Source organism: Archocentrus centrarchus, chromosome 23 (genome assembly GCF_007364275.1).
Source record: "Archocentrus centrarchus isolate MPI-CPG fArcCen1 chromosome 23, fArcCen1, whole genome shotgun sequence".
NCBI lineage: Eukaryota > Metazoa > Chordata > Actinopteri > Cichliformes > Cichlidae > Archocentrus > Archocentrus centrarchus.
Genome location: NC_044368.1, coordinates 16,430,458 through 16,457,695, shown reverse-complemented (window position 1 = coordinate 16,457,695; position 27,238 = coordinate 16,430,458). Strand labels below are relative to the sequence as shown.

The 27,238-nt window shown below is 41.8% G+C and overlaps 2 protein-coding genes and 1 long non-coding RNA gene across 8 annotated transcripts in view; all 3 read left to right on the top strand.

Moving 5' to 3' along the window:
- The window catches only part of LOC115773166 (uncharacterized), a 30,858-nt gene extending 23,490 nt beyond the window's left edge, over positions 1-7,368 (top strand). For all 3 annotated transcript variants that reach the window (XR_004019089.1, XR_004019088.1, XR_004019087.1), the window contains 3 exons: positions 367-487; positions 4,580-4,631; positions 6,964-7,368. This is a non-coding gene — a long non-coding RNA (uncharacterized LOC115773166). The remainder of the gene's footprint in view (positions 1-366; positions 488-4,579; positions 4,632-6,963) is intronic.
- Positions 7,369-10,907: 3,539 nt separating this feature from the next.
- On the top strand, positions 10,908-23,891 carry pparaa (peroxisome proliferator-activated receptor alpha a). Of its 3 annotated transcripts, XM_030719685.1 has the most exons (8): positions 10,908-11,950; positions 15,722-15,941; positions 16,344-16,498; positions 20,697-20,835; positions 21,591-21,790; positions 21,880-22,143; positions 22,231-22,474; positions 22,577-22,821. In XM_030719685.1, the coding sequence occupies exons 2-8, from the start codon at positions 15,758-15,760 to the stop codon at positions 22,819-22,821; spliced, it is 1,431 nt and encodes a 476-aa protein (XP_030575545.1). In that variant the 5' UTR covers positions 10,908-11,950; positions 15,722-15,757. The 3 variants fall into 3 exon arrangements, with proteins under 3 accessions (XP_030575545.1, XP_030575546.1, XP_030575544.1); XM_030719686.1 differs by lacking the exon at positions 10,908-11,950 and having other exon boundaries at positions 15,737-15,941; positions 21,883-22,143; XM_030719684.1 differs by lacking the exon at positions 10,908-11,950 and having other exon boundaries at positions 15,758-15,941; positions 22,577-23,891.
- Positions 23,892-24,486: 595 nt separating this feature from the next.
- cdpf1 (cysteine rich DPF motif domain containing 1) lies at positions 24,487-26,140 on the top strand. 2 transcript variants are annotated; one of them, XM_030720411.1, is made up of 3 exons: positions 24,487-24,641; positions 24,870-24,981; positions 25,409-26,140. In XM_030720411.1, the coding sequence occupies exons 1-3, from the start codon at positions 24,526-24,528 to the stop codon at positions 25,556-25,558; spliced, it is 378 nt and encodes a 125-aa protein (XP_030576271.1). In that variant the 5' UTR covers positions 24,487-24,525; the 3' UTR covers positions 25,559-26,140. The 2 variants fall into 2 exon arrangements, with proteins under 2 accessions (XP_030576271.1, XP_030576272.1); XM_030720412.1 differs by having other exon boundaries at positions 25,401-26,140.
- Positions 26,141-27,238: the final 1,098 nt, after the last annotated feature.

Below are 27,238 nucleotides of genomic sequence, written 5' to 3'. Positions count from 1 at the left end.
ACACGCGACTCCATGGGAAACCCACATGGCCTCTCCATTGTGGCGGGCCCTGACAGTCTCAGACTAGGAGGTGGCAGACAGGGAAGAGCAAGAGGAGCTGTTTTGTAAATATTAGAAAGCAGTTACCTCAGGTTAGGGAGGTTACCCGACTCTTAGAGACAGGCTCGGGGTGAAGTAGACAGATTATTGGGGTAAATCCCAAGCAGAGGCGCAGACAGACATGTAGAAAAGGCGCTGAGGCAGGCACGGAGGCTGGTACTTTCTGGGACTCTGAATGGGTCTGTCGTTGGCGTGCCCGCCTACTTCTTGCAGGGAGTGCAGAGCTGTGTGACTGAATCCAAGCTCCTTCTCTGCCCTTCTCTACAGAGAGGATATGTGGACATACTGTGTGCAGCTACCGATGGGTCCAGCACAGCAGAGATCTCGGCACTTTATCCAGGATAGCTGATTGCTGTGGTGTGGGCCAGTTGCTTCAAAGTCTCAGTGGGTAAGTCAGAGAGAGTGTGTGTGGGTGTGGAGATAAGTGTGTGTGTTCGGATGCATGTATACTTACATGTGCGGAGCATGCACTCATGCAGTGGTTTTCTTTTGTCAAAATGATGAAGACAAAACGAATGGGAAGAGGCGCATCGTTTGACCCGATCTCCACGTTTGTGTGTTTGAACGTTGTGTCTGGGTGTTGTTTCCTCCAGGGCTACATGACTATCCAGTGAGAGGAGGCTTAACTAAATATAGGCAAACTGGTTAGGAACGTGGCATGGGCTTTGAAATTTCGAGAAAACCGAGTGAATCTCTTCGCTGGTGCATTCCCACCTGTACTTTAGCACTCCAGATCGGCCTTTTGTGTGTTTCACAGAGAGAAACGCTTTTTTGGAGGGAGCCGAGAAGGAATAGTGCTGTAATGTTGGGCTGAGGGCCAGGGAAGGCCTGCTACACAAGGCCAAGCCCCACCACAACGCTCTCTCTCTCTCTCTCTCTCTCTCTCTCTCTCTCTCTCTCTCTTTCTCTTTCCCCCTCAGTCTTAGTGTCTCTCTCTCTCTCTCTCTCCTTTTCTCAGCTCTATTAGAAAACGATTAAGTGCCACTCACATTGAGCTTTGCTATTTGAACCTCACCTTAATGAATATATGCATGTTTTATTCTTTATTAAGGTTAAACCTTAGAAAATGGGTCAGCGCTGACACGTGGCCCCACGTAGCTTTAATATGGCTTGAACAGGCCTTTTTGGACATATCGTTTATGATGCTTTATTAATGCGGGCAAACTTTAAAGTTTTGTTTTTCTAAAAGAAAATACTTCAAGGTCTTTAAACATTTCCCTCGTTAGCTCGGTTATTCAGTATGGTTTGATTAAATTGTGGTCTAAACACACACGTTTGGGGAGGTACGTTGACCGTAATGGAGCACTGTGCTTTTTTTTTTAAAGAAAATAGAAAGGTTTTATTATCATTAACATGATTATCACAGCTGCCTCATCCCCGAGGATGAATTTCTGCTCTAATTTTATCTGTATTATATCAAATTTTCCACATAATTAAAACACTCAATGCGCCACACCCCTCATCAGTGCCATCCAACTTGGCATCTTTTAATTATCATCCATAAATCAGTTTTTCAAGCGATCGCTAATTGAAAATCTTGCTTCCCCCCCCCCCCCTTTTTCTTCTTAACACAATCATTATCGATATCACTCCATGTTGAACACCTCAGCACATCAGAGTCGACCATGACCAAAAAGGTAGGAGTGGAGGCAGCGTGAGTCATCACAGATAGCTCTAGTCATCCCACCTACATCCTACGTTTGACAGGCCTATTCAACTGCCACTCTCACACTACTGAGCTTGGCTTAAACTCCTCCATCACTGTCACACTGGCAGGAAATCCTGACGTCGCTTGAGTGCACCAATCCCTGTTCTTGAGACCCACAGTCAGGTGAAATTGGGAGTTATACTCCAGCATTTGGACAGGGAGCCGTTGATTGTTGGACACACATTTGCTGTCAAAGTGTAGCAGTAAATACTGCAGCCGAGTCAGATACAGGATGTGATAGTCTTTGCATTTCTGCTCAGATTTTATTTTTGTACTTCCCTAAATTATCCATGTAACTCTGATCAACAGACATTTCTTATAAATACAGTACCATTCAAAATATTTGTGTGAGGCAGCATTGCGTTGCAGTCCAGCCTAAATAGAGAAACGCCCTTTAACGTTTTTTTGGGACTTGAAAACTATCATTTGGCATTTGGAAAAATCCCAAATTATTGTATAGTGGTTTTCTTTTACCTTTTTTATACTTACAAGCCCAAATTTATTAGGTCTGTTTATTTCATGAAATCGAAACATCATCCAATACGTATTCACAAAGTCTTGGCAGGCCTACAAATACTCGCTTTAGTTCTTTTGGTCATTTATTTTCTTGTTTGTGCTTTTTGTGGTTTGTCTTGTTTTCTTCCTGTAAAGTGTCCTTGGGTATCATGAAAGGTGCTTATAAATAAAATGTGTTGTTGTTATTATTATTAATATTATTATTATTATTATTATTATTATTATTATTAATAAGTAATATTTCATCTCATGAAGATGAGGAAAACAAACCTGGCAAGCTTTTGGAATTCATAACCGTCACATATTCTGTGCAAATCTGTCTGTGAATTGTAGTTTGAGTGATTTGATGCGACAAACATTGTTTTTCTATCTTTGAAGAACCGTTTAAAGTTCGTGCCCTGATTCCTTTTAGAAGATAAATATTTATTGTTCAGAACTTGAATGTAACATCTAATGTGGGAGCTTGTAATCAAAGTTTTGTCATTAGAGAACATCAGAAAAGTAAAAGACATGCAAAAAACAAACATAAAGACCATCACACCACACACACACACACACACACACACACACACACACACACACACACACACACACACACACAGGCAAAGACCCAGACACATTTGATGCAGTGTACCCCACAATGAACCCTGGCTCCTAAGATGAATGGGGTTCCCACGCCTCTCTCAAGGAGTGCAGGGCACAGCCTCCTCCTCTGAGTATTCACTCACACACACACACACACACACACACACACACACACACACACACACACACACACACACACACACACACACACAATGCACTACAGATGGCCACACAGTCTGACTCAAATATACACACACAGGTGCATTTCAGTATGATACAGAGGCGCACACACACACACACACACACACACACACACACACACACACACACACACACACACACACAGACACAGACACACCTATAGTAAAATGGTATGATACATTTTTGAAAACCACAAGCAGACATACTTTAAATACTTATTATTATTGTTATTAGCAGAGAGAGCACCCAAAGCTATGATGGAAGTGTCAGTTTTAAAGATGAAGCCAGACAAACCAATGAATGTTCTGCAGTTTGACCTGAAAAAACTTTGTATATTTGTATAGCAGCAAAGCAGAAGGGAAATGAGATCTGAAACACACTCAGATTGTTTTACTTTCAGATACACTTCTTTTTGTCTTACTGTGTGTGTGTGTGTGTGTGTGTGTGTGTGTGTGTGTGAGAGAGAGAGAGAGAATATATGTTGCTCATGAGGTGTTTTTATTTCAGGAACGTTTTTAAATGAAGCAGCTTTTCATGGGAAAATTCAGCATTTAATTTTCTAAAGGTTTAGTAACAGAGTCCTTGAGAAAGTGTGTGTGTGTTATTTCAATTCGTGATTTAGTTTCAAACTATTAATAAAGCTAAATTATTTTTAATGTTTTTTTTTTTTTTATATATTACTCTAGTGCAGTTTTTTAAAGACGTGAGATTTTTGGTGTTTTTAGACCATTAGATCATTAATTTATATATATATATATAAATATATATATATAAAATTGTTTTACATTTCTATAATTGTACTTTATAATTGATTATTTTGTTCTCATATATATTAATAATAATACTGTGAGTGTGTGAGAGTGTGAGACAAAGAAAGGAGGGCATCTGTATTTATTTATTAGGCTTAAAATGTAGATTTAAAATTAATTGTTAATATAATTAAAAAAATAGTTGCTGCTTGTTGTTTCTGTATTTTATAGTTAAATATTTTTAGCACTTTTAAAAATTTCACATTTTAATTTGTAAAAAAGTAATATTGGATCAAAATGAAGACTCTACTAATGCAGAAAACAACAACCAAAAAAAGCTAAAGGCTAGTTTGTGTTTCTGTTGATCTAAATCTCTGTAGTAATTTTGTGGAGCGAGTCCCTTTCTGAGAGATGAATCTAAGCTTCTCCACACTGCACTGGCCAGTGTATGGTAATACAGTTATCCCGTCTAAATTTGGCTGCAGTATTCTGAGCTATGATCACTCTAACATATGCTACATCAGCCTTAATGATACACTTAAGTAACTGCTTGGCAGGTTTATGACCTGAACGATACATGGACACCTTGCAGAGTGTGTGTGTGTGTGTGTGTGTGTGTGTGTGTGTGTGTGTTTTGTGAATGCATTTTAACAATTGTGTGTGCAGACATTGCTATGTGTAAGTGTAACTATAAGTGTCTGTTTTTCTCTTTCATTTGCAGAATCATTATTAGAGAGTGACTTTATTTTTCCCTGCCAGACATCAATATCAAGGTTAGTCTAACATTTTATGAATTTTCTTTAAATTTATATTATTATTGAATCCATGTATATTTTCGTAGCGTTCTTCCTGCATATAACAGCACGTTTTTTGTGTATGTGTACACGCTAAGACAGTCAAAAATCATTTGTGACTGCTTTCTGAGTGGGAATATTCGTCATTTGGTTTCTCCCTTTAAGCTGTCTGCAGGAACACAGCACAGTGACCAGTTTATCACAGTGTTAGTTTATCGAACACACAACCATCACCAGCACATACCCGCGACTGTAGCATCATGTGACGCGTTTAGTAAAAACTCGCACCAGAGCATTGTCTGTCGTGTTATCTGAATCGGTAAGTCTGTGCTGCGGCTCAAAGATAATCTCCTCAAAGGAAATTAGTCAGGAAAAAGGGGACAGAAGAGCCGTCAGCCTAAAGGTCAAATGAAGATTAGAGAGAAACAGTACACGAGGGCACACCGGCTGGCACCCCGGAATCACACAAAGGCCTCATTGTCACAGAAGCCTTCGGGTCTGCGCGCTCGGTCCCAGCATACTTAGGGAGACATGACACCTGTTGGTGGTTTTGGTCAACTGCATGAGGAGCGGCAGGACACCTCGTACTGGATTTTTCTGACATTAAAGATGGCAGAATCTGCACTCTTCCACACAAACTCATCCACGGGTTTGGTTCGGGATCGTGAATTTTTTTATCTTATGTTAGTCCCAGGCTTCCCAGCGGCGTGGCTGTGTGCGCCATTAAATCAAAATGACAAATGAAAAAAACAGCAAGCCGTGAAAAAAAGGAATTAAATTTGATTTATATTTGCTGATTATTGTAACCCTCCAGACACACCAGCTCCGCTCACTTCAAAAAAGCCAATTGGTTAATCTCAAATAATTGTGAAGCTCATTCTTGACACTTTAACAGTTTATGGCAACGTGCATGCAAAATGTTGGATGTATTTTTGGAAAGTTGTGTGCAAGTTCATGTCTACACTGAGTTCCTCTCTTAAGTAATTTTTCTTTTTTTTACAAGCTGTAAAAAGTTGCTTTTTCAAAAATGTTTTAATGAGAGCTTTTATTTGCCAGCATTAGCAAATTACAAGTGTTAATATAGTGCTTTTGGACACCGTTAAAAGATTAGTTGACCCAAAATTACAAGAGAAATGAGGACATTTCACTGGCTTCATGTTTTTAGGGTTAACTTGTTCGGGCTTTGAGATTTCTGACTCCACCCAGTTACAATAGAGATGAAATAAATTCTGTTTGTTTATGTTATTTAATCACTTAATAAAAGCAGTTACATGTATTCCCCCCAAAGAAATCATCCTTTTCGTAACGGAATGAAGAGCTGTCTGGGACTTTTTTTTCCTCCGTATTTAGAATTAAAATGGGGACTTTATTTCTGAGTTTTAAAAAAAATGTTTATGAATTTTTATGATGGCTTTTTTCCTGAAAATGAAATGAAATTTAACTTTTTTTGTATTGCACTTGAGTTGGAAATCTCAGAGAGAGACGTTTCAAAAACATTCACGCAGCAGAAGTAAACTGGAAAATGCATCTGTCATAATGTACCTGAAATGACCCTTTAAGTAAAAGGTCTTCTGTGTAAACCTGATCCCCTGCATACACGCATTAGCAGTGTAAGTGAAGGAGCGAGCTGCACGCAGTCAGGCCTGCCTTATACCTCACAGGCTTGGACAGTAAGTAGCTCATATAGAGATTTGTGTGGCATTTATGGGATAAACGGCCTGCAATAAAACAGCCGCAAACTGGTGCGTGCGTGTGAGGAGTTAAGGCAGTGACTCACTTTTATAAGTCTGACCCCCACATCGCGCCCTCACGCCTCCCCCCGTCGCTCCCCAACTCAAAGGGAGAAACCACAGCAGAGCCACAGCCTCTCCTGTCTCACTCAGGAAACTCCCTGAAACAACCGCAACCTGTCTGCTCGACCTTTCAGGCCAGCACACACTCCGGCATTACAAATCTGCTCATTTGTACCGAAGTGCAGCACACAGCTTCAGAGGGTTGGAGTCACTTTTAGCGGAATGTTAGTGTTTGTTCATCTCATAAGCTGCCAGGTAGCAACACAGAGAGACCAAGAAGATCCTCTCACTCTCTCCATGCATTCTCATGCAGACATGCAAGCACCTGCACTCGTGTGTTTGCACACCGGCACTGAAATAGGCCCACGTATTGCTTTCCATATCCATCGTGTATGACATGTGTGAGCATGAAGATATAGGCGCTCTGTTGTTTTTCTGATGCTTTCATGTCAGACAAGAAGTGAAAGTCTGACCTTTGAACAGAGAACCGCAGCTCACTCTCTCCTCTCATTTGTCAGCATCGAGACGAGGAAACCTGAGAGGAGACGAGCTGACAGACCGCACAGACCTGCTCGGGGAAGATGACCTGCCAAGCTCAAATGACACACAGAGGAAGTATTTTGACTATGTTTTTAAATTGTTTTTTATTGCCACACCTTTCATGCATCAGATTGTCTCTCTTTTAAATGTATAGAATAATAAGGAGCCTCGTGATATGAGCTGGGACTTTTCTGAGTGGAGTTTGCATGTCCTCCATGTGTTTGTGTGGGTTCTTTCTGGGTACTCTGCTCTGATTCAGGATGGACCCCCTTTTAGTGCAGGCTTCAGCTCCCCTGCGATTCTTAAGTTTGATAAGTGGTTAAGAAAATGGATTGAATGAAACATACAAATAAAAATTGGTTTAAAAAACATATCAAAAACAAGCACTGTTGAATTTGGGTCCCCCTTTTTTTTTTTAATTCAGTGTTTTATCTTTAAATTAATCAAGTTTAAAATAGCTTTTAACTGATGCTTCATTGTGATGTTTTCCAAGGACTACAGTACTGTCTTGATTTGAATTTAAAAACATGCAATTATGTTACTATTTTTACATGAAACTATGTAACTTTTTGAGTTTCATGTGTGTTTAAAGTGACTATAGCTGCCTACACTGTACAGTACAATACACTAAGTCTAAGTATAAGCACATAGAAGTTCAGCTTCGACCTTTGGAACAATGATGAAATCAGCTTTATGAAAGTCCACTTGCTTTTTCTTACTTTTTAATTGCATGCTATGGTTTTGATCCGCACATTTGTGTGTTCACTTTTCAGTCGTCAGAATAGTGTGCAGCTATTGTTTTATCACATGGAACTGCGGTTGAATTTTACACACTTAACTGCACACTCTGCAGCTTATCTGTATTTTTTTTTTTTTTTCCATTCTCGTCCTGATTTCACAAAGGTTGTTTGCCGTTGAGTTTCTGTTCCTTCAGGTCGAATGTGTGCGACTGGAGACGTGTGCGGGAGATAAACTGTCCTTTGGGGTGAGGTAGTAGGTTGTATAGTTTTAGGGTCATTCCCAAGCTGTCAGATGACTATACAACTTACTGTCTTTCCTGAAGCGGCTGTAATAGCATCATCTTCATCGTCATACCCACAGAAGGATGAGAAGCATGACTTCACTGCAAATTCTGTTTTTTATTTATTTATTTTTTAATGATTGGACTCATTTGTCTGTTTAACATGAGATAATATGCAGATTGTTTGGGAAATTCTTTTCTTATTGATGCTTCCTGTTGGTTTCCTTGATTATATTATAGTTAATCCAGTCAGGTAAGTTCTGGAAATCTGTGACGCTTGTTCTCTCAGCTTAGAGTAAATTTTGTTAATATGAAATAGTCACTTTTTCAAAAACATCACATTGACATTAACTGATTTCTGCCTGTTCCTTTTTTGTACAGTGTGTAACATTTTAACTCGCATTATCATCGCAAACCTCATTGCGTCTGTAAGTAACAAAGTGCTTTCAGTTTCATTTATGCAGTGATGCAACTTATGCACAGATCCTCTCCTTACCCATCTGGGTGATTTATGGTGTTCGTACAGGGTGAGGTAGTAGGTTGTGTGGTTTCAGGGTTGTGATTTTACCCCATCAGGAGCTAACTATACAACCTACTGCCTTCCCTGGAGGGCAGCAATACATCACAGGAGCACACGCATCTTTGTCCCATTTTTCAGAGGCAGGGAAGATGACAGTCTCATTTACTAAGGCCGACAAAAGACTGGCATTCGATCTCAAAGGTTTCACTGTATGGGTGAGTGGAGCTGACTCACACGATGCAACAATCACTTTACACATTTGTAACTCGCACTGGGAAGATGGCATGAAAGAAGTATTTATTTAATTTTATTAGCATTCTTGTTTTAATACTGTTTGTACTTTCCCTCAGTAATTAAATAAAGACTAGACAAGAAATAATTGCTGAGTAAACAATGACTGCAGTCTGATCTTTGTGTTGATAATAACTGTACTGCTGTGCAACAGTAGGGTCTCTCTGGATGGGATATTTTCTTTGAAATGCTGCCTTATTCTCTAATCCTTTTAAGGAGCTCATTATGTCCTGAAATTGTAATCCCAAAAGCCGCTGCTTCTCAGGAACCTGTATCTTTATCTGTCTAGAAAAGTCTTCCAAGAAGCATGCATCATTTCTCTTTTGTATTTTAAAACTTAATCAGTTGCTCGGGACTTCTTCCAAATAAGATGTTAATACCGCGTGAGATTAAAGGAAAGTTTAACTCCAGAAAACAATTGAAGGTAGAGGAAACAGCCAAGAGTCATGCTGTTTTATGAAACCACACGTAGGAGTGAAGCTTTTGCTTTCCGTTTTCAAGTGACATCTCTGAATTTACCAAAGCTGATCTGCAGCTCGCCGCTTAAAACCATTTTGAATTCAGAAAACATGAGCTCATGTTTCCATTGCAGATGGAACAGAAGACCAGGTGCTGAGGTAAAAGCAAAGAAAATCATAAATTATCACCCCGCCATTTGTTTGTGGGAGAACACGCTGAGCCATGATGAGGGGGTTGTATCATCCACACTTACTGTGCAGGTCCACAGGAAAACATGACAGCCAAAATACCCTATTGTCATGCATCATTTCACAGTAGATGGCGCCAGATATTACATGCGGTGTACTTGGGATGATCATGATCTGCACTAATTTGTTAGATGTACTTTAAGACAGGCTATAAATTTCTAAAGACTTGGCACATAATGAGGTTGTCCTGTTGACCTACATGTAGGAGGTGCAGGCAGTCAGAAAGAAGGGCTGCTTTCTGCCAACTAAAGTAACCTCACAGTAGTGCTGACACAACAGCATGCTTACGGTTGAAATAAATTTAATTTTGCCATAGGTTGAGTATGTGTTCCACAGGGTCACAGCTTAATATCAAAAATCTTCCAAGTGTACACCATCCAATAAGAAACACCAGCTGGCAGCCACAGTTTGAAGTGCCATTAGCACTAAATCATTTGTGGGAGGAGGCGTTTTAAAAGCGTGCACACACTCGTACCTTACTCGTGTGATTAAATGTGTTTTAAAAAAGATGGGGATGTTTTTAAGGTGTAAATAAAAGGCAAAAACCTGAAAGATGTCCATGATGAAGGATGCCATTCAGACACTCTTTCAGACAGTTGTTTTCTGACTGCATCGGCTAGCTCAGGCTGACACTGAAATGACCTTCACTTTCTTATTGCCTAACTGAAAGCAGCGTAATGCCAAGAGACCGACTGATTTGTCATTTCCCATCAATACTTGGACACACAGCAAGTATCTTCTAATTATCACGTGAAATAGCTGGAACAAATATTACAGTACAGCAAGTTTTACACAAATATTTATCAAATATTTGAATAAGCAAAAGTTGATTCAGTTGGATTGCTTGTATTTAATGTTTACAATATAGTATTTTTAATTCAGATATATGCAGCAGTGAATGAAGCATTCAGGTGCTGTTTTAAAGCAGTGGTACTGCATATTACAAAATACTGGATGACTAGTAAAAATAGCAAATATATCAAAAATAAAAGTGCTTGTAATTTAGGCGTAGGACTCCTATAGCAGTGTTATGCTGTTACAGTATTAGTAATATTAAGGCAGATATGTCAAACATACAGCCCACTTTGACATTAAGTGGGCCGGACCAGTGAAACTCCCCGTTCTGTCAGTGTAATGTTTAAAAATGCATCGAATCCCTCAGATAGCATCACAAAAGAAGAAAGGAAAAAAAAAAAGTACAATTTCAGCAGTATGTCTGTTTTTCTACATAATAAAGAATTGCTGGTATAGTAGAAGGAAGAAATCTGTCAGCATGACTCTCTGGGACTAAATTGTAAGTAATGTGTAAAATTACAGAAAAAATGGCTCATTGCCCAGACTGTCCTGTAATAATAAAACAGTCTTTGCTTGCTTTAAAAAAAAAAAAGAGAGAGAAAAAAAAAGGAATTTCTATTGTAGATAGAAAAGTTCCTTGTTTTTGTCCACTGTCATTTAATTATCTATTAGTTACGGTGGTGGAGAATGGATGGCCATGGAAGAGGTCTTTACCCGTAGGAAAAGCTGTGAAATGTATGAAAATACAGTTCAAAGTCCCAAATCTATGCTGCCCTTAACATTTTCCAAAGCCATCCAGTGGAATTCTGGGATTCTGGCCCCCGAGCCATATGTTTTACACCCCTGGGTTAATGCTCTTGTTATTACTGATGCAGTAATTAGCCTGCAACTATAACTACTGACTAGACTACAGCAATGGAGCACACTGCAAAATCTCTCTTTCTCACACACACACACACACACATAAATGATGTATGAAGTAACTACTGTTAACTGCAGTAAAATAGATCATAATAGTGGCATAAAATTGTCCATTCAACTACGTTTAAGCACAGATACTCGGGCTATTTAAAAAGCAACCACACAGTGAAATTATCAGGCTACCTATCAGTGGGCATGTCATTGGAACAACAGATTTTGATGACATTTGCGTAATTATTACTCGATAGTATGACGCTGCTGACGTTTAATTACAGGAAGTGGTATAAGAGGCGATCAGATTACATAAATTTTTCAGGCCCAGACAAAAAGAGATCTACTCGCGCTGCACTGATATCGCAGATAGGGAGACGACGCGCCTCCAGACCGGCCCGTCCCATACTGAGGATTGTGTCCTGCCTGATTTAAAAAAATCGCGTTCCGATTGGTTCAAACCATAGGTGTGTCAGGAGGTGTGTACGCCATGTCGCTGTCCTTCTCTACGTTAGTTCCTGCGGAGGATCAAGAAGTTTTTGACAGCAGGGAGGGAGGCGAGCGCCTCGAGTTCTCAGCAGATCCGATCAGCAGGTCCATCTGTGCACGTCGGAGCGTCCCGGGACCAAAGCGGCTGCAGCTCCTCCTCTGATAAAACGCAGACGTCCATTCCGGCAGCGTGGGCTTGAAATGCTCAGGATAGCAGACTCCGAGCTGAGGTATTTACCGACATTTATTTCTAAACCATAATGTTATGTAATTGCATTGTGTTTGCCTGTTGATCCAAACTTTGTTACTCACTCGCACAGAAAGCGAAACTTTTGTTTCTATTTTTTCGTTAAAAAACAAAAACAAAAAAACACTTGTCTTTAGTGGGCTGCTTAATTGTATGTTGCGAGTGAGGCCCAGATAAACTTCCTGACTAGTCACGTCTTCATGTTTGTGAACCGCAGACCCACGCTGGAAGGCGTGCTTCCCCTTGCAGATATGCTTCTGTGCAGCAGTACAAAGAGATACTTTGATAATACACATGCATGCGTTTTTCAATCAAAATGTGTGTTTTGTTTTTTAATTTACTCTGATCCAGATTCAGCATCAGGGCACTAATGAATGTGAGATGGTACTATTTACTACTTTACTATCAAAGTCTAAGATGGGATGTGCAGTTTTCCAGGTGACTTGATATGTGATGCTTTGTGTTTTGATTTTAGCTCCTTTGTATCCTCTAACGTGCTTTCTTGAGTCCAGCTGACTTCTCTCGCTGCAGCTCCCATTTCCTCTTCTCCTTTAACCTAAAGATAGAGCCCTAATGTCTGGGATCAAAGTTCCTCTGGGAGTTAAAACACAATGTCCTCTGAGGCAAAGGGGAAGCATGGGCTGGACTTGAAGGGAAATAAAGTCAGTTAACTCAGTCAAGACTTTGCTGTCAACCTGTTTCTCAAGTTTTTTTACACAGAGATCCACAGGACTTTATTGTATGAATGAGACTAAAGTTACAGGCAACTGGCCCATCAAAATACTGTGGCATCCACCTAATTCACCTGCTAATAATAGAGAGACCAATGCACCAGATTTATATTTGATATTTAATGAACAATGTAAGTCCAAGAAAACCAGGAAACTCACATTTTAGAACCCACAACTGTAAAGTTTCCACCTTTTTCTGTTAATCTGTTAAATTTATAAGCTCATTAAAGGGCACCTTGTACACCTTTTTCTTATTTGATCTCATATATACTGTTACAGAGGCGGATACGGAGGTGGCATAAAAGTGCAGTTTCAAACTTTTTTTTTCTATTCTTGGCTCTCTCTGCTGTCAGCGCAAGTAGATATCTCCAATGTGGTCTTCTCAGACTCTGTTTGTGAGGGGTAACCAATCAGAAGGAAGTGGAGGGAGGTTAAAGGAAGAGAACCTAATCTAGTCACCGGGTGAACTGAGGGGTTGCATGAAGGCCTAGTGTAGGATTATTTCGAACTGTGAATCATACATTTACTCTTGGGCTCTACTAGACTCCCAGAATAAAAATCTGGATGTGGAAATGAGCACAGTAGGTGGACTTGAACTCAGTGATCTGAGGTTTATCTGCTGTGTCTTGTGTTGCAGAATATACAACAGTTACCCAACCTACCCCTTTGATCTCTTCTAACACCTGGGAGCATCCATTTGTCACAGGGCGCATGCTGTGCGTCAAAGCAACTTATCAAACCAGTTGGCCAGCAAGTGTCTCGATGACTGTGGTCCGACAAGTTCACTGTATTTTGTTAGAGATCCTTCGGGCGCATCTTTTATGATTCTGTATGGTGGGGTTCACAGGCCACTACATGTTCCAGCACACATCTGTTTACGTGCACTTACTTATTTACTTGCATGGTGTTGGAGTTCTGTCACAACCTGTTCCCTACATGCTGCAACACAAAAAAGAGTAGATAAACAAAAATGAGCATGCTTTGATCAATACCATCCTCACTGCTGGGGCTCGAGAGTTCACAGAGGGTACGTTTTCTACCCCAGACAGGATTTGACCTGCTTGGCACTTTCAACCACTGGTTCATTGCGCATACTTTAAGCCTAAAAAAGCTTTACCGGGGAAAAGTCTGTCTGAAGGGCACACTTGTGTTTTTCTGCATTCATCTGACAATTGCGCATTTGCGATCACCTCCTTATTAGGTCTCACAGCCAAAAAAATGCTTTAGATGGTTCTAATCTCCTTATCAAGACAGTCTACAGTAACATCTGCTGCTATGAATTACTGGAAGTTGGAGAGAGCCTTACAGAACATGAGTATTGGCCGCGGTGCTGTTTTGTTGCGTGATGGTTCAAACAGATGTCCTTTACCCCGCTGGGAGCAGCTGGGAGCTCCTGCAAACACTCACCCACACACCACTCTGTAAGATCCACTCTTAAAAGCAGAAGTGCAGAGGAACAGACAGGTCAACAGTTTACTTCAGTCTTGACTTTAATCCTCAAGAGATGAACTTTTGTGCCATCAACCTAAAAGCCATTCATACAGTATAAACACCATATATAATGGACACTATGTACTCTGCGCTGGTTAATAAATCAGAGTGAAAGGATTTGTATTCAACTGTATGTCTGAGTACTTTGGCTCGACAGATCGGGATTAAACATGTAAAAATAAGTCATTTGAGATAATGTGCCACTGTTGACTCGCAAGGCATGCCTCACTTATCAAATATAGTCCTCATATTGTGAGCTTAAGAGGCTTTTTCTTATGGCCTTAGTACCCCAATGGAGTGTCTACAAAGAAAGTGCTTCCCCTGCATTTTTCAGTCGGCCGTCTCACGTGTCTGCTAGAAAGTGTACAATCCATTTGGTTTAATATGGGCTGCTTGCTCAGCACCTTCTTTGTAGACACATGCAAACGTATGTGTTCCAAGATTTACATTTTTGTGATGTTTTATGAGAATGTGGTAAACGTTTGAGTCCCAAAGAGGGTGCCCAGTGGGTAAACCTTGGGATTCATTCACTGCTGGTGGTATAAGATGAGAAATACTGGGCGTCTGGGTGGCTTAGTGGTGAAGCCAGCGACCACATACATATGCCGCACTGTGGTGTGGGCGGCGCAGGTTCGTGTCCCGGCCCCGTCGCCAATTTGCCCGCGTGTCTTCCCCTGTATCTTTCCCCCATTTCCTGTCTCTCTCCACTGTCACAAAAAGCCGCTGTGGCCAAAAGTGCAAAAAAAAAAAGGCCCTTTAGTAATCTTCAGGTGAAAACACACTATGTGATCCTGACCACTTATCCAGCTCCAGGTCATGGAGCAGTCTTAGCAGAGAGGCCCAGACCTTCCTGTCTGAGTCCACCTCCTCTAACTCTTCTGGAAGCACATCTAGACATTTCTAAGCCAGCCAAGAGACAAATTGTGACTTTGTTGTGGTGGATGGGTTTGTGTGTCCTAGTTATCCCAGGAGGTGTGTTGTCAGGGACAATTTGTCCCACTAGGTTCTCCCAAGGCAAATTCGTCCTGCATGAGGGGTCAGACCAAGTGTGATTCAGAAGTTGTGATGAAAAATAATATTATGGACCGAGTTAACTTACCCAGACTGGGGTTACTAGGGCCCACCCTGGAGCCAGGCCTGACAGAGGGGCTCGTTGGATGGCCATATGGGTCAGCCCTCTGGTGGACCCACCATCTGCTGGAGGGGCTGTGGGGGTCTGCTGCAATGTGGATCAAGCAGCAGTAGTCAAAGGCGGTGGTACTGGCGGGCTGATCCCCAGTTGCTGAAACTGGTTCCTGAATTTGTCACTTTGGTGTATTTGCCTTTGTTAGAGGCTACAGAGTCAAAGATCCCCCAGCTGTAAATCAGACATGATACATGAAACTTGTTGAATAACAGGTTACCAGTACATCAATCCTGCACTTAAAGGGGACCTGCTGTACTAATTTCTAGCTCCATATTTATATTCTTGGACTCTACCAGAATAGCTTTGCACACAATTGACAGTTCAAAATAATCTTCATTCTTTGCAGTCTGGTGAGTGAGGGTTTGAGTCCCTGATCTCCACCATGGCAGGGGATCACTACAGCCCTCCATCCCCTCTGGGTGATTCCCTCCTGAGCAGTCCACTCTGTGGAGACCTGATGGAGGATCTTCATGACATCTCCCAGTCCATAGGAGATGACACACTGGGGTTTGATTTCCCAGAGTACCAGAGCACTGGTTCAGGGTCCAACAGCTCCATCACACTGGGTGAGTATGAAGGGTTGCTTGACCACCAGTTTGGATTGGCTTCAGAAAATTAAAGGTCTATCTGACACCTTCTGTGGGGCTCTGGTTTACCTTGCTAGTTTGGGGAAACAGCCTAATATGGCTTAAAATATGGCTTAAAATTACATTATTAGAAGCTCTGAATTTGGTTTACCCAATGCTATCTTAATTGTGACAACTTATGTTTACTTATATAAATGCTACTCTAAATTCAACCCACTGGTGGCACTAAAGTGCTTGAAACTCGGTGGAAAGGATCAGGACACTGTCCTTAGTTGTGCCAAATTTTAAAACCTTTAACCTTGTTCGTGGTGCTCTTCTTCAAGAGGTCAGCCAGTGCATTAACTCTCTTTTGGATCTTTTCTGCTGTACTGTATGCTGTAGACACCTTGACCCCAGCCTCCAGTCCATCATCAGGAGTGTGTGGAGCAGTGGCAGGCCAAGACGAGAGTGCCAGCACCCTCAGCCTTGAGTGCCGGGTGTGCTCTGACAAAGCTTCTGGCTTCCACTACGGGGTGCATGCATGTGAGGGCTGCAAGGTAAGCAATGAGGGACTAGAACAGGGTTTGTGTAGGCACTTAGGGTACATTGCATCATGCAGGTGTACTGTGCAGCGCAAAGACAAAACATACAAAAAGCACAGTTCGATTCACGATTCTCTTATGATAGCACGTTTTAAAAAAATTTGAAAAAGATCCTGCACATGTCTGAACACATGCAACACCAAAACTCATACAAAGCCTGGCAATGCAGAGGCGCCTGACCTGGAGAGCAGTGGAAAGTTTCTGAGACACGCAGCTGGGTCATGTGAGGTAGAGGACATGATTGCTCTGCTTGTCACCTCTGCCCTTGTTGGCACAGAGCCCAAATGAATGACATTAATACACGGACACACACAAACACACAGGAGGTCTACTGGCTGCAGAGGACTGCTGTACTTTGTTAAATATTCCCTTTGTGGATTTAATGATTAGAGAAATGTTGTTTTTCTGCCTTCATTTTTAATATATCTATGTTTTTGGGGATTCTTGACAATTTAGGGATCAAAAGTTTATAATAAAACACCTGACAGTGAGAACATTAGGTAAGTGAGACCGCTGGGCTGAGTAATTAGTGATCCCTGCATTGTTTGTCATACTCTCACAGTTAACTGCAGGTTGTTCCTGCTAATCTAAGGTTGTGTTTGCTATTTTTTTTGCGTGATGTTTTAAACTTCTGGCCCCTTCTCTGTAATAAAGCTCTTTCGCTAGGAAAAGGTTCGTGTGAGGCAGCGTGACTTTCCATGACATTCCCACCGATCGCATTGCAATAAAGAAGTCCAGGGTGGTGTCGTATTTGAAGTTAGACTCCATTTGCCACTGCTGTGGCATGAGCAGTTATACTTTTCAATTTTCAACAGGGGAGATGTACACAGGTGGGGGGGGGGCAACACGTCATAATTTTGTAAATTTCTATAATTTTGTAAATTTCTCAGTAAAAGTTTTGTAAAGTGTCCAGTCTGTTGTGATTTGGCCTCAAAACTAATAAAAACTTTACAAGTGCAAAAGTTTCACAGTAGTCTGCACTGAAAAACAGTAGCGTTTGATCACTGCGCTGGCTGAAATACCGAAAAGTACATCTGCTGCAAAATCTATAGCTCTAAAACTCTGTCGCTGCCTGCGGGGCTCTGTTTTACAACACGCATCTCATTCATCACCACAATCTTGCTGTCAGGGTGCCTGCCAGTGTTGGCGCGACACAATCCACTGTGTCACACCGCAGCTGTTCCAAAGCAGAGACGTGATGACCTTGAACCGTTGGACGCTGTGCGCGTGAGGGGTGTGCTCTGATGACACTGCCTCTAAACTCTCTGACCATCCATCCCTCCGTCGTGCAGTAATCTCGCTGGTGATACGTAGCAGTCGCAGCTCACGGTTACCATGCTGGACGGGCTGTGCGAATTATTTTCAGCACCTCGCTTCAAAGAGAGGAGTGCTCAGCAGTGGGACTGTGAATGTGCTTTCATGTTGTCCTGCCAGGGTTTAAGTCTGTGGTGATAATGGGTCTGAAGCGCTTAGACCAGTGGAGCTATTAATAGTCAGACAACCTTTAGCTATAGAAAATGATAAATCACAAAATCTAAATAACAAAATTGACATTTGCTTAAGGAGGCTTTGCACAATCCACCTCTTTGTTTATGTTGTCAGCCTTGCTGCACGCCTCCTGGCTAAGATAGCACAGTGCAGTCCTGGCTGCTGGTTGTGTATTTTCCCATACACAAACATGCAGGGACATGAATGGCATAAACACTCACATCTGTTTTTCCTCCCTCATGCAGCTCTGTAATGTTATGTAATGCATTACTGATGACTGCAATGTGGCACTGAATAATTAACACTGCTCAAAAAAAAAAAAAATGAAAGGAACACTTTGAAAACATCAGATCTCAGTGGGAAAAAATCATGCTGGATATTTATACTCATATGGACTGGGTAATGTGCTAGGAATGAACGAAAACCACATCGTTTGATGGAAGTGAAAATGATCAACCTACAGAGGACTGAAATCAAAGACACAAAAATTAAAGTGCAAAAATGATGCAGCAGGCTAGTCCATTTTGCTGAAAGTTCATTGCACTGAGCTCCTGGACAGTCTGAGGTGCAACCAGGAGGAACCCAGGACCCACTGCACCAGTGTAGGGTCTGACAATAGGTCCAAGGTTTTCATCCTAATACCTAATGGCAGTTAGGTTGCTGTTGCCTAGCCTGCAGAAGTCTGTGTGTCCCTCCATGGATATGCCGCCCCAGACCATCACTGACCCACCACCAAACCAGTCATGCTGAACAATGTTACAGGCAGCATAAGATTCTCCACGGCTTCTCCAGATCCTTTCAAGTCTGTCATTTTGTAGCTCTGGCAGTGCTCATCTTGTTCCTCCTTGCACAAAAGAGCAGATACTGGTCCTGCTGATGGGTTAAGGACCTGTCTCCTGGAATCTCCTCCATGCTCTTGAGACTGTGCTGGAAGTCAGAGCAAACCTACTAGTAATGGCACGTATTGATGTGCCATCCTGGAGGAGTTGGACTACCTGTGCAACCTCTGTAGGGTCCAGGTATCACCTCATGCTACCAGTAGTGACACTGATCCTAGCCAAATGCAAAACTAGTAAAAAAAAAAAACAGGTGTCCTCCACCTGTAAAACCATTCCTGTTTTGGAGGTTGTCTCATTGTTGCCCCTCTAGTGCACTAGTTATTAATTTCATTAACACCAAAGCAGCTGAAACTGATGAATAACCCCCTCTGCTGCTGAACTGACCAGATCAATATCCCAGAAGTTTAACTGACTTAATGATGCACTCTGATTAAAAGTGTTCCTTTAATTTTTGTTAAGCAGTCTATCTTGGCTTTCACAGCTCTCTATTAGCTGATTTCACACCCACAAAACAAATTTGTTTGGTTAAAACTGAAGTGACATATGATATAATTACCGCGAATAACAATATATTGTAACTGCTATTCAATATAAATTCATCTGAGATTTGGTGTAAGATGATGTATTGTGCTGGAAATCTCAGTGATTTAAGTTGATGGTTATGTGAGTGTATATTAGAAGATCATGTGCCTTGGCACATATGTGACAAGCCTTCATTGACATAGTGTACTCTTCCTCTTCCTCATTGTATGCTTGAAGGCTGTAGTGTCTCTTCCAATCAGGGATCTTCTTCTTCTTCAAAAAAAGGTCCCGCCGTAGCTTAAAATATACACATTTTATGCAAATGTGCATAATATATGAAAGCTGTTTGATTAAGAGGAGGGTGCTAATGCAAAGGCACTGGGCCTAATTCACTAACATGCATAAAATGCCCTTTGCACACACAAACACAAAGTGGCCAAACAAATTTACTGTTTGATTTGTCAGACACATGAGCGTCAGCAAAATTTGTTCTTACCACTGTGTTGTCAGGTGCAACCCTGCATTTACAACCAATGTACAATACTGTGCAAAAGTTGTGAGTCACTCCCAATTTCTTGGCAGGAAAATGAGAAATAGGTGCAACAGTTTATTGTTTCAATCAGACACTTTCCAGATGGTATTGCATGGTGGATTGAAATCTGACAGTACATTTCATTAACTTTGACAAAATCCTGAACACTACTGGCTGAAATGCAGCACCAAACCATGACAGAGCCTCCACCGTGTTTTACACATGACTGTAGAACACTCACCTTCAGAAAGCCTGGAGAAAGATTGTTCGAGACCACTTAAAGAAACACAAGAAATTCTGGCTCCTTGGAAGCAAAATATAAAGAAATGAGGGGTGGCTCAAGGGTTTTGGACAGTACTGTATTTTCACACCCCTGTTACTCAGTAGAACAGAATACATTTAACTAACTGTGATCTCTGGAGACAGCAGTCAAGTTGTGCCTGTTAAAACAAAAAGGTCAGAAAATGTTGTGACTTTTGTGGCTCAAATGTTTCTGGAGGGTTTCCTTAGTTTGTGGCAGTGCTGCAAAAAAAAAAAAAAAAAAAAAGACCTGGGCTGCAGCCACCAAGGTAGTGAATGATGTGTTTTCTGAGATATGCATGCATGGGGTGAGGCAGTTCAAAATGCATTTGCAGAGTCCAAACAAATTGTGGTTAGAAAATACTAATATATGCCAGATTTGTGCATTTTTTTTTTTTTTTGCTTATGCAGCATTTGTGACTGATGCCCACTGAGAAGGCTAACCTGATAACGTCTTTCTGTTTAAAATCAGGGTTTCTTTAGGAGGACCATCAGGCTGAAGTTGGAGTATGATAAGTGTGAACGTAACTGCAAAATCCAAAAGAAGAACCGAAACAAGTGCCAGTACTGCAGATTCCACAAGTGCCTCTCTGTGGGCATGTCCCACAATGGTAATGGAAATTACCCTGTTAAAGTAGCAGCCAGTGTAGTCACAGTTACAGAATAAAAGCAAACAGTAAAAGGTATAATGGAACCACAAGCTCATACAGTCAGTGATAAACTCAAATGTCTGGCTAAGTTTGCAAGCATTAGCTACCATAAACTGATAGGGTAAAAGTGTGTATCAACACAATGATCACAGCTGTATTAGTTTTGTGTCTGCCTGCCTGACATCTGCAAATAGGTAAAACTGATATCACACATCTTTTCTCCACATGTGGGACTAAAGTTGTCTGTATGTAACAAATCAATCTGATCAAAGCGCCGTCGAAACATCGCAGCGAAAGAACTTGCGGGCAGCTGGCCCGTGCAGTTACTGTCCATAAAAGTCTGAACATCCTCAATCAACATGCGCTCTTTAAATCATCAGCTGGTTGTTGTTCTTCTGTAATTTAGCTCCAGTTCGACATGCTTCGCAGTGACATCTGGCTTGTCGTCTGCAGTGGCTGCTGAAGGGTCACCGAGTTTGTTATGATGACCTCCCACTAGCAGCGCCAGAAACATGAGAGGAAGATGGCATGCCTCAGAAGAATAGAAATAGAACAGGATGTACCAGATCTGTGCGTGATTGTTGTTTTTAGTGTGAACATGTGCATATTTGCTGCGGGAGCATTAGCCTTATGTCTCCATATGTATGTTTATTGTGCAGTGGGGGTGGTGGGGAGTCCTGTGACAGTTGCTAATGACCAGTGTTTTTATGCACCAGCCATCCGGTTTGGTCGTATGCCCCAGGCAGAAAAGCTGAAGCTCAAGGAGGAAAGCAAGATGGTTGAGAAAGAAGAGGAAAGCCCCTTGAAGCCTGACCACAAATTTCTGGTCAGGCAGATCCATGAAGCCTACATGAAGAACTTCAACATGAACAAGGCAAAAGCACGGCTCATACTCACTGGAAAAACTAGCAAGCCGGTAAATTAAGTTTATAGGCTAAAGTCTGAGAATATTCCCTGTTCTATATCTTTGTCCTGTGCCTCACCTACAGATTCTGTGTTTCCCAGCAGCCTTTCATCATTCACGACATGGAGACGTTCCAGCTAGCAGAGAGAACCTTAGCGGTCCATATGATAAACGCTGACTGTCCGGACTCTGAGAGCGGCCTCGGACGGGTGAGTCCGACTGCGATGTGCGGGGAGCTTCGGCAGAGGGAGGCCGAAGCCAGGCTCTTCCGCTGCTGCCAGAGTACCTCGGTGGAGACAGTCACGGAACTAACGGAGTTTGCCAAGGCTGTGCCGGGTTTCCAGAATCTAGATTTGAATGATCAGGTGGGTTTCAGGTTGCCTTCTGCTGTATGAAGTGGAGAAGAAAGCCATGAGTGTTTGACATGCTGTGGCCTTGTTACCTACCTTTAGGTGACGCTCTTGAAGTACGGCGTTTACGAAGCTCTCTTCACCCTCCTGGCCTCCTGCATGAATAAAGACGGCCTCCTGGTGGCCCGTGGCGGAGGCTTCATCACCCGTGAGTTCCTCAAGAGCCTCCGCCGACCATTTAGCGACATGATGGAGCCCAAGTTTCAGTTTGCCACGCGCTTCAACTCTTTGGAGCTGGACGACAGCGACCTGTCTCTTTTTGTGGCTGCTATTATCTGCTGTGGAGGTAACTGGCATAGTGTGGAGGGGTAATAGATGGTAGAATAATCGTTTTAAAAAAAGAAAGACAAAATTGAATTCTTCTTCTTCATTATCTTGTCCCCCCAAGACCGTCCAGGCCTGGTAGACGTACCTCTAGTAGAGCAGTTGCAGGAAAGCATTGTTCAGGCGCTGCGGCTCCACCTTCTGGCCAACCACCCAGATGACACCTTCCTTTTCCCCAGGCTCCTGCAGAAACTGGCTGACCTCCGGGAGCTAGTCACAGAGCATGCTCAGTTGGTGCAGGAAATCAAGAAGACCGAGGACACTTCCCTGCACCCGCTCCTGCAAGAAATATACAGGGACATGTACTGAAATATATTACCTGAGAAATGCCTATGAATGTACTGTAAGGAGCACAGGGTGCAGCTTCTGTGGCTGCTGCACAAACCGGAGCAAAACGTGGATATTTTTGGGGGGGTGTGACTGTTTCCACTTCATTAAGAGGACGCACAGTGGAAAACAACCTCTTTGAACCATAGATGGGCAGAAATATTGTAAATGCACTCATTTTGAGCAGTAGCACCACAATGTAATGGAGCCAAGTGCATTAAATGGAAGTAAATGGAAAGTAGGCTGTGCAAATTTGCATATTATGAAAAATTGTGTATACATATCAGAAATACTTGGGCGTGAGTGCTGAAGCACTGCTTGCACTGAGGCTGAATGCTAATTCTACCCGTGAACATCACAGTTCGGGTGCTTCTGGATGTGGTTTATGTTGTGTTGTTGCGTATTGGTGGCGTGTCTACTTTGACTATGTCGAGATTAGAGGTTAAAGAGAACCCGCACAAGTGCCATTGTTATTTGCTGCCTGAGCTCAGGCTTCTCCTGTTTTGGACACAGTTCCTGCTTCCAACACATAACAGATAATTAGCCTCAGTTCTCCTGCAGGCAACAACCTCTTATTTCATGCGTCATTTTTATTGATCCTCTGTCCTGCTGTTAAAAGCCAACAAAGTATGATTGCTCGCTTTTACCCCCCCTCCCCCTTTTAAAATATATATTCAGATTTTCAGTGTTACAGAGTACATGTTTTGTACAAATCCTGCCATTAAATGAAGAAAAATATATAAAGGAAAAAGTGCTAACAGCCAGTATTGAGTATTTCCACCACAAACACAATGATCTAGCTTATGTTGTATTTTGTAAATATAACAAGAATGTGGTAGCCTCAGTGTGAGGAACGTGTGTATCTGCCGGACAGTAAAAGCAGGCCTCAAAGCGAGAAGTCGATCCTCTTATTTTCTGTACTTAGACTCTGAACCCTGTGTGCAGCATTGAAAAAAAAAATAGTTTTAAGTCATAATGAAACAGTTTATGTTTTATATATGTACATGTCTAAACATGTTGTAGCATGAAATAAACTAATATATTTAACAGCACTCTCTTTGTGATGCGGGGAATTATTTAGATGCTAAAATGTTCAGAACATACACCAGACCCGTCATGATGGAAGCTTCTTTCTGCCACATCACTAAGTTATCATCTCAAAATTTCAACTTACTCAGAAGTTTCAGTCGGAAAGTTGAAATTTTGACTTTGTGCAACAAGCTTCCATGCTTCATATGAATTAACTATAAATAAATACATGAAAATGAAAAGGTTTTACCTACTGCCTACACTTTGACTTGTAACTGTAGGAAAAGCACAGGTGGAATAAATATTTTTAATGACAGGTTTGTTGTCCCAGTAATCCATTTACATTATTAATCACACCCGAGGTGGGTGTCTGTAGCTCAGGGTTAATTACTGTCAAATTCAGTCAACAAATCCTCAAATATATTTTAATTCATTCGCTTCACTGTGCAGTGTTCAAGCTCTCTGTATCATTTTTTTAAAAAAATACAAAATGACACCGTTACCGTGGTTGTAACTAAATAATTATTACTTAATAACTTCTCTGCAGACACATTGTGTTGTTTTACCGCCCCGGTCCAGCAGGTGGCGGTAAAGCTTCACCAAACAACACCGCCAGACTGGAAACGAAAAACAGGAACTAACTTTCCGCTGTGAGCGATGGAGGAAAAGACTGCGAGTGAAAACCCTCAAAAAACATTTACGTGCCAGTTGTGCGGTTTAACCAGCCCTTTTACTTACTACGGACAGAAACCGCCTAACACCAGAGCGATTGTGTAAGTGAAAACGAAGCAAGGGAAACGTGTATTTTAGCGCTCTGGTGTTAGCGAGGCTGAAGCTAATGTTAGCTGCATGTTATGTGAGACACGGAAGTAAAGTGAAGCCCCCAGCTGCGCTTACACTGCACTTGAAGCAGCTTGTGCCTTGAATCATGTCTGTCTGAGCCACATAAATGAAAGCTGGGTCAGAAGTAAGCGTGTGTGTTGTTGTTTGTTGCTCATCAGGTTGCTTGAGGAGTGTTTTGTCACCAAGGACCCCTTCAGCCCGGACAGGGACAAGTTTCTAGTGTTGGGGTCCATTTGCAGCCTTTGTGGCACGTGTGTGTGTGTTGGATCGGTAAGCTGTCTCAACATTGAATTGCTATGGTCAGAATCATTTGTAATCGTTTAATATTACTATATTGCCTCAACTAGTACTCCTTAAGATTAGATTGGAGCTGCTAAAAATCAGTAAGACTGAATCAGAGCTGCCATCAGCTATGGGTCGAAGGTCAGATTTGGATTTTAAACTCTGTCCTTGTGTCATCATTTTCCACTTGCAGAGGCATGTCTGTGGTTTTGATGTTTTCCTCAGATGACTCTGTAATCATGTGGCTTAGATGCTGAGTGAGCTTCATGGCTGGAAAGCTCTTGAAATCAATAATTCAGTCTCACGTGCATAGTGAAAATACAGTCTAAAGGTTATGTAAACCTACGGGGCCAAATGATGAGCTTGTTTGTATGTGTGTGTGTGTGTGTTTTTTATTATTTTGTTAGGACTGCAGCCTCTTCTACACCAGGAGGTTCTGCACGCAGTGTGTGAACAAACACTTGGACCAGTTCCCCCATCAGATTCAGGCCGAGCTGGCAAAGAAGAAGCAGAGCGCCAAGGCCGCGGTGCCGTGATGCCGAGCAAGAGGTCCGCGGTGTCTTAAAAGTTGCAACACTGGTGTAAACTGTAATCGGTTTGATGGGAAATTTACACCACCGATGAGGAAAACAGTGGTTTACGCTCGTAGACTGAATCAGACTGATGCATTTTCCTGCTGGATGTTATTTATTTATCTTAAAAAGAAGCAAGCAGCAGGGGTGACTTATTAAATATAATACTTTTGGAATGTGGCCTTTGCACGGTGGAACTGCTTAAAGCGGCATTCTTTCTCTATCACCAAGGCCCCAAATGGTATTAAAGTTATTGCAAATATTTGAATCAGATGATGGTCTTTTCAGCAGGTTGATTGTTCAGCAGCTATTCTGGGAGACAATTTGAACTATATACGTGTGACTTAAAAAACAAGTATAGTGACTATGTAACTAATGTTTGTTTTAGTGGCCGACTGCGGCACAGTTGCATCATCCTTCTTAGTTACATTTAGCTGCATTAAGCATTTACTCCCATTCTGGCATTTTCAGGATACACAGGATTGAAGCAGCATGTGCTTGGGGATTATTTCCTTCTGGATAAATGTCAGCAGTGTCAGTAAAGCACCATTAAAATAAAAACATCCACATCTTCATCGGCTGTCTGACTTCTTTTTTTTTTCAACTTTTTAACATCAGTATTGGCTCAGAATTTCACAATCATGGTTCCTTCTAATGTATTATTAAGTTTCTTCAGCCTTTTCAGGTATTACCCCATAAAGAACTGCTCTGGATGTGTGACTGTAAAATATTCTGTTGTTTCATTTCTCATTTATCTGTCGAATCGCTGCGATCAGAATCCGTTTTCGCTTCGTGGATCATTCACAGATCATGCACACTTTACAGCAGCATAAACACATTATGGATTAAATGCGATAACATCGATACAACACATGCTCGCTGTGTTTATCCCTAGATGTTCCGAGGGTTAATTGAAGCAGCATGGCCTCACAGGCAGGCCCCGGAGGGTTTTGCTGGCATACGCTGCAGAGGAATGCAGATGACACCGAGTTTAAGTTAGGAAATTGCAAACTCCCCGCTGCCTGCTTCCCCTTTGATTATTACAGGGTTCCTACAAAAGCCCCAAAATGTCACTAAATTTGATAACTCATGCCATGAGCACTAATTAAATTATTAGGTCTTTTTTTTTTTTTCTTCATATACAAACTGAGAACCCTCAGGGGGAAAGTGTTGAGAAATTGAAAGTGTTTTTTTCTTTTTAAAGCAGTTCTATTTTCTGTTTCCCTGCTGTTTAAATTCTGAGCACACATGAGCAATTACAACCAGTGAAGCACACAAACCAGCCCTGTGGCACCAGTGGCAAAGTCTGACAGCGATAGGCACCGAGCCAACGATGACGGAAGCTCTTTGCTGGAGAGCTGATGTCACTGGAGGAAGACTGGGTGCCCCCCCCCGCCCTTGTACTTGCACTTTTCCTGCATAAGCCCCACTTTAGCACCCAAGCGTCCTTCGGTGACCTTAGAGCTGTAACTGAATAGAGTTACAATCATTGTATTAAGCGTGTCCAATCTGTTTATGTGACGTCTGATCAAATCAAGCAGCAATATCTGTCAGCACTCATAATCATTTGATGAGTGATTTGTGTGGAGTACAACCTCAGAGCATTCTCTGTGCGAATAATCTTTGTATCAAGTGTTACGTGTGCGATAATTGTGTTTTTATCCATTTTGCCT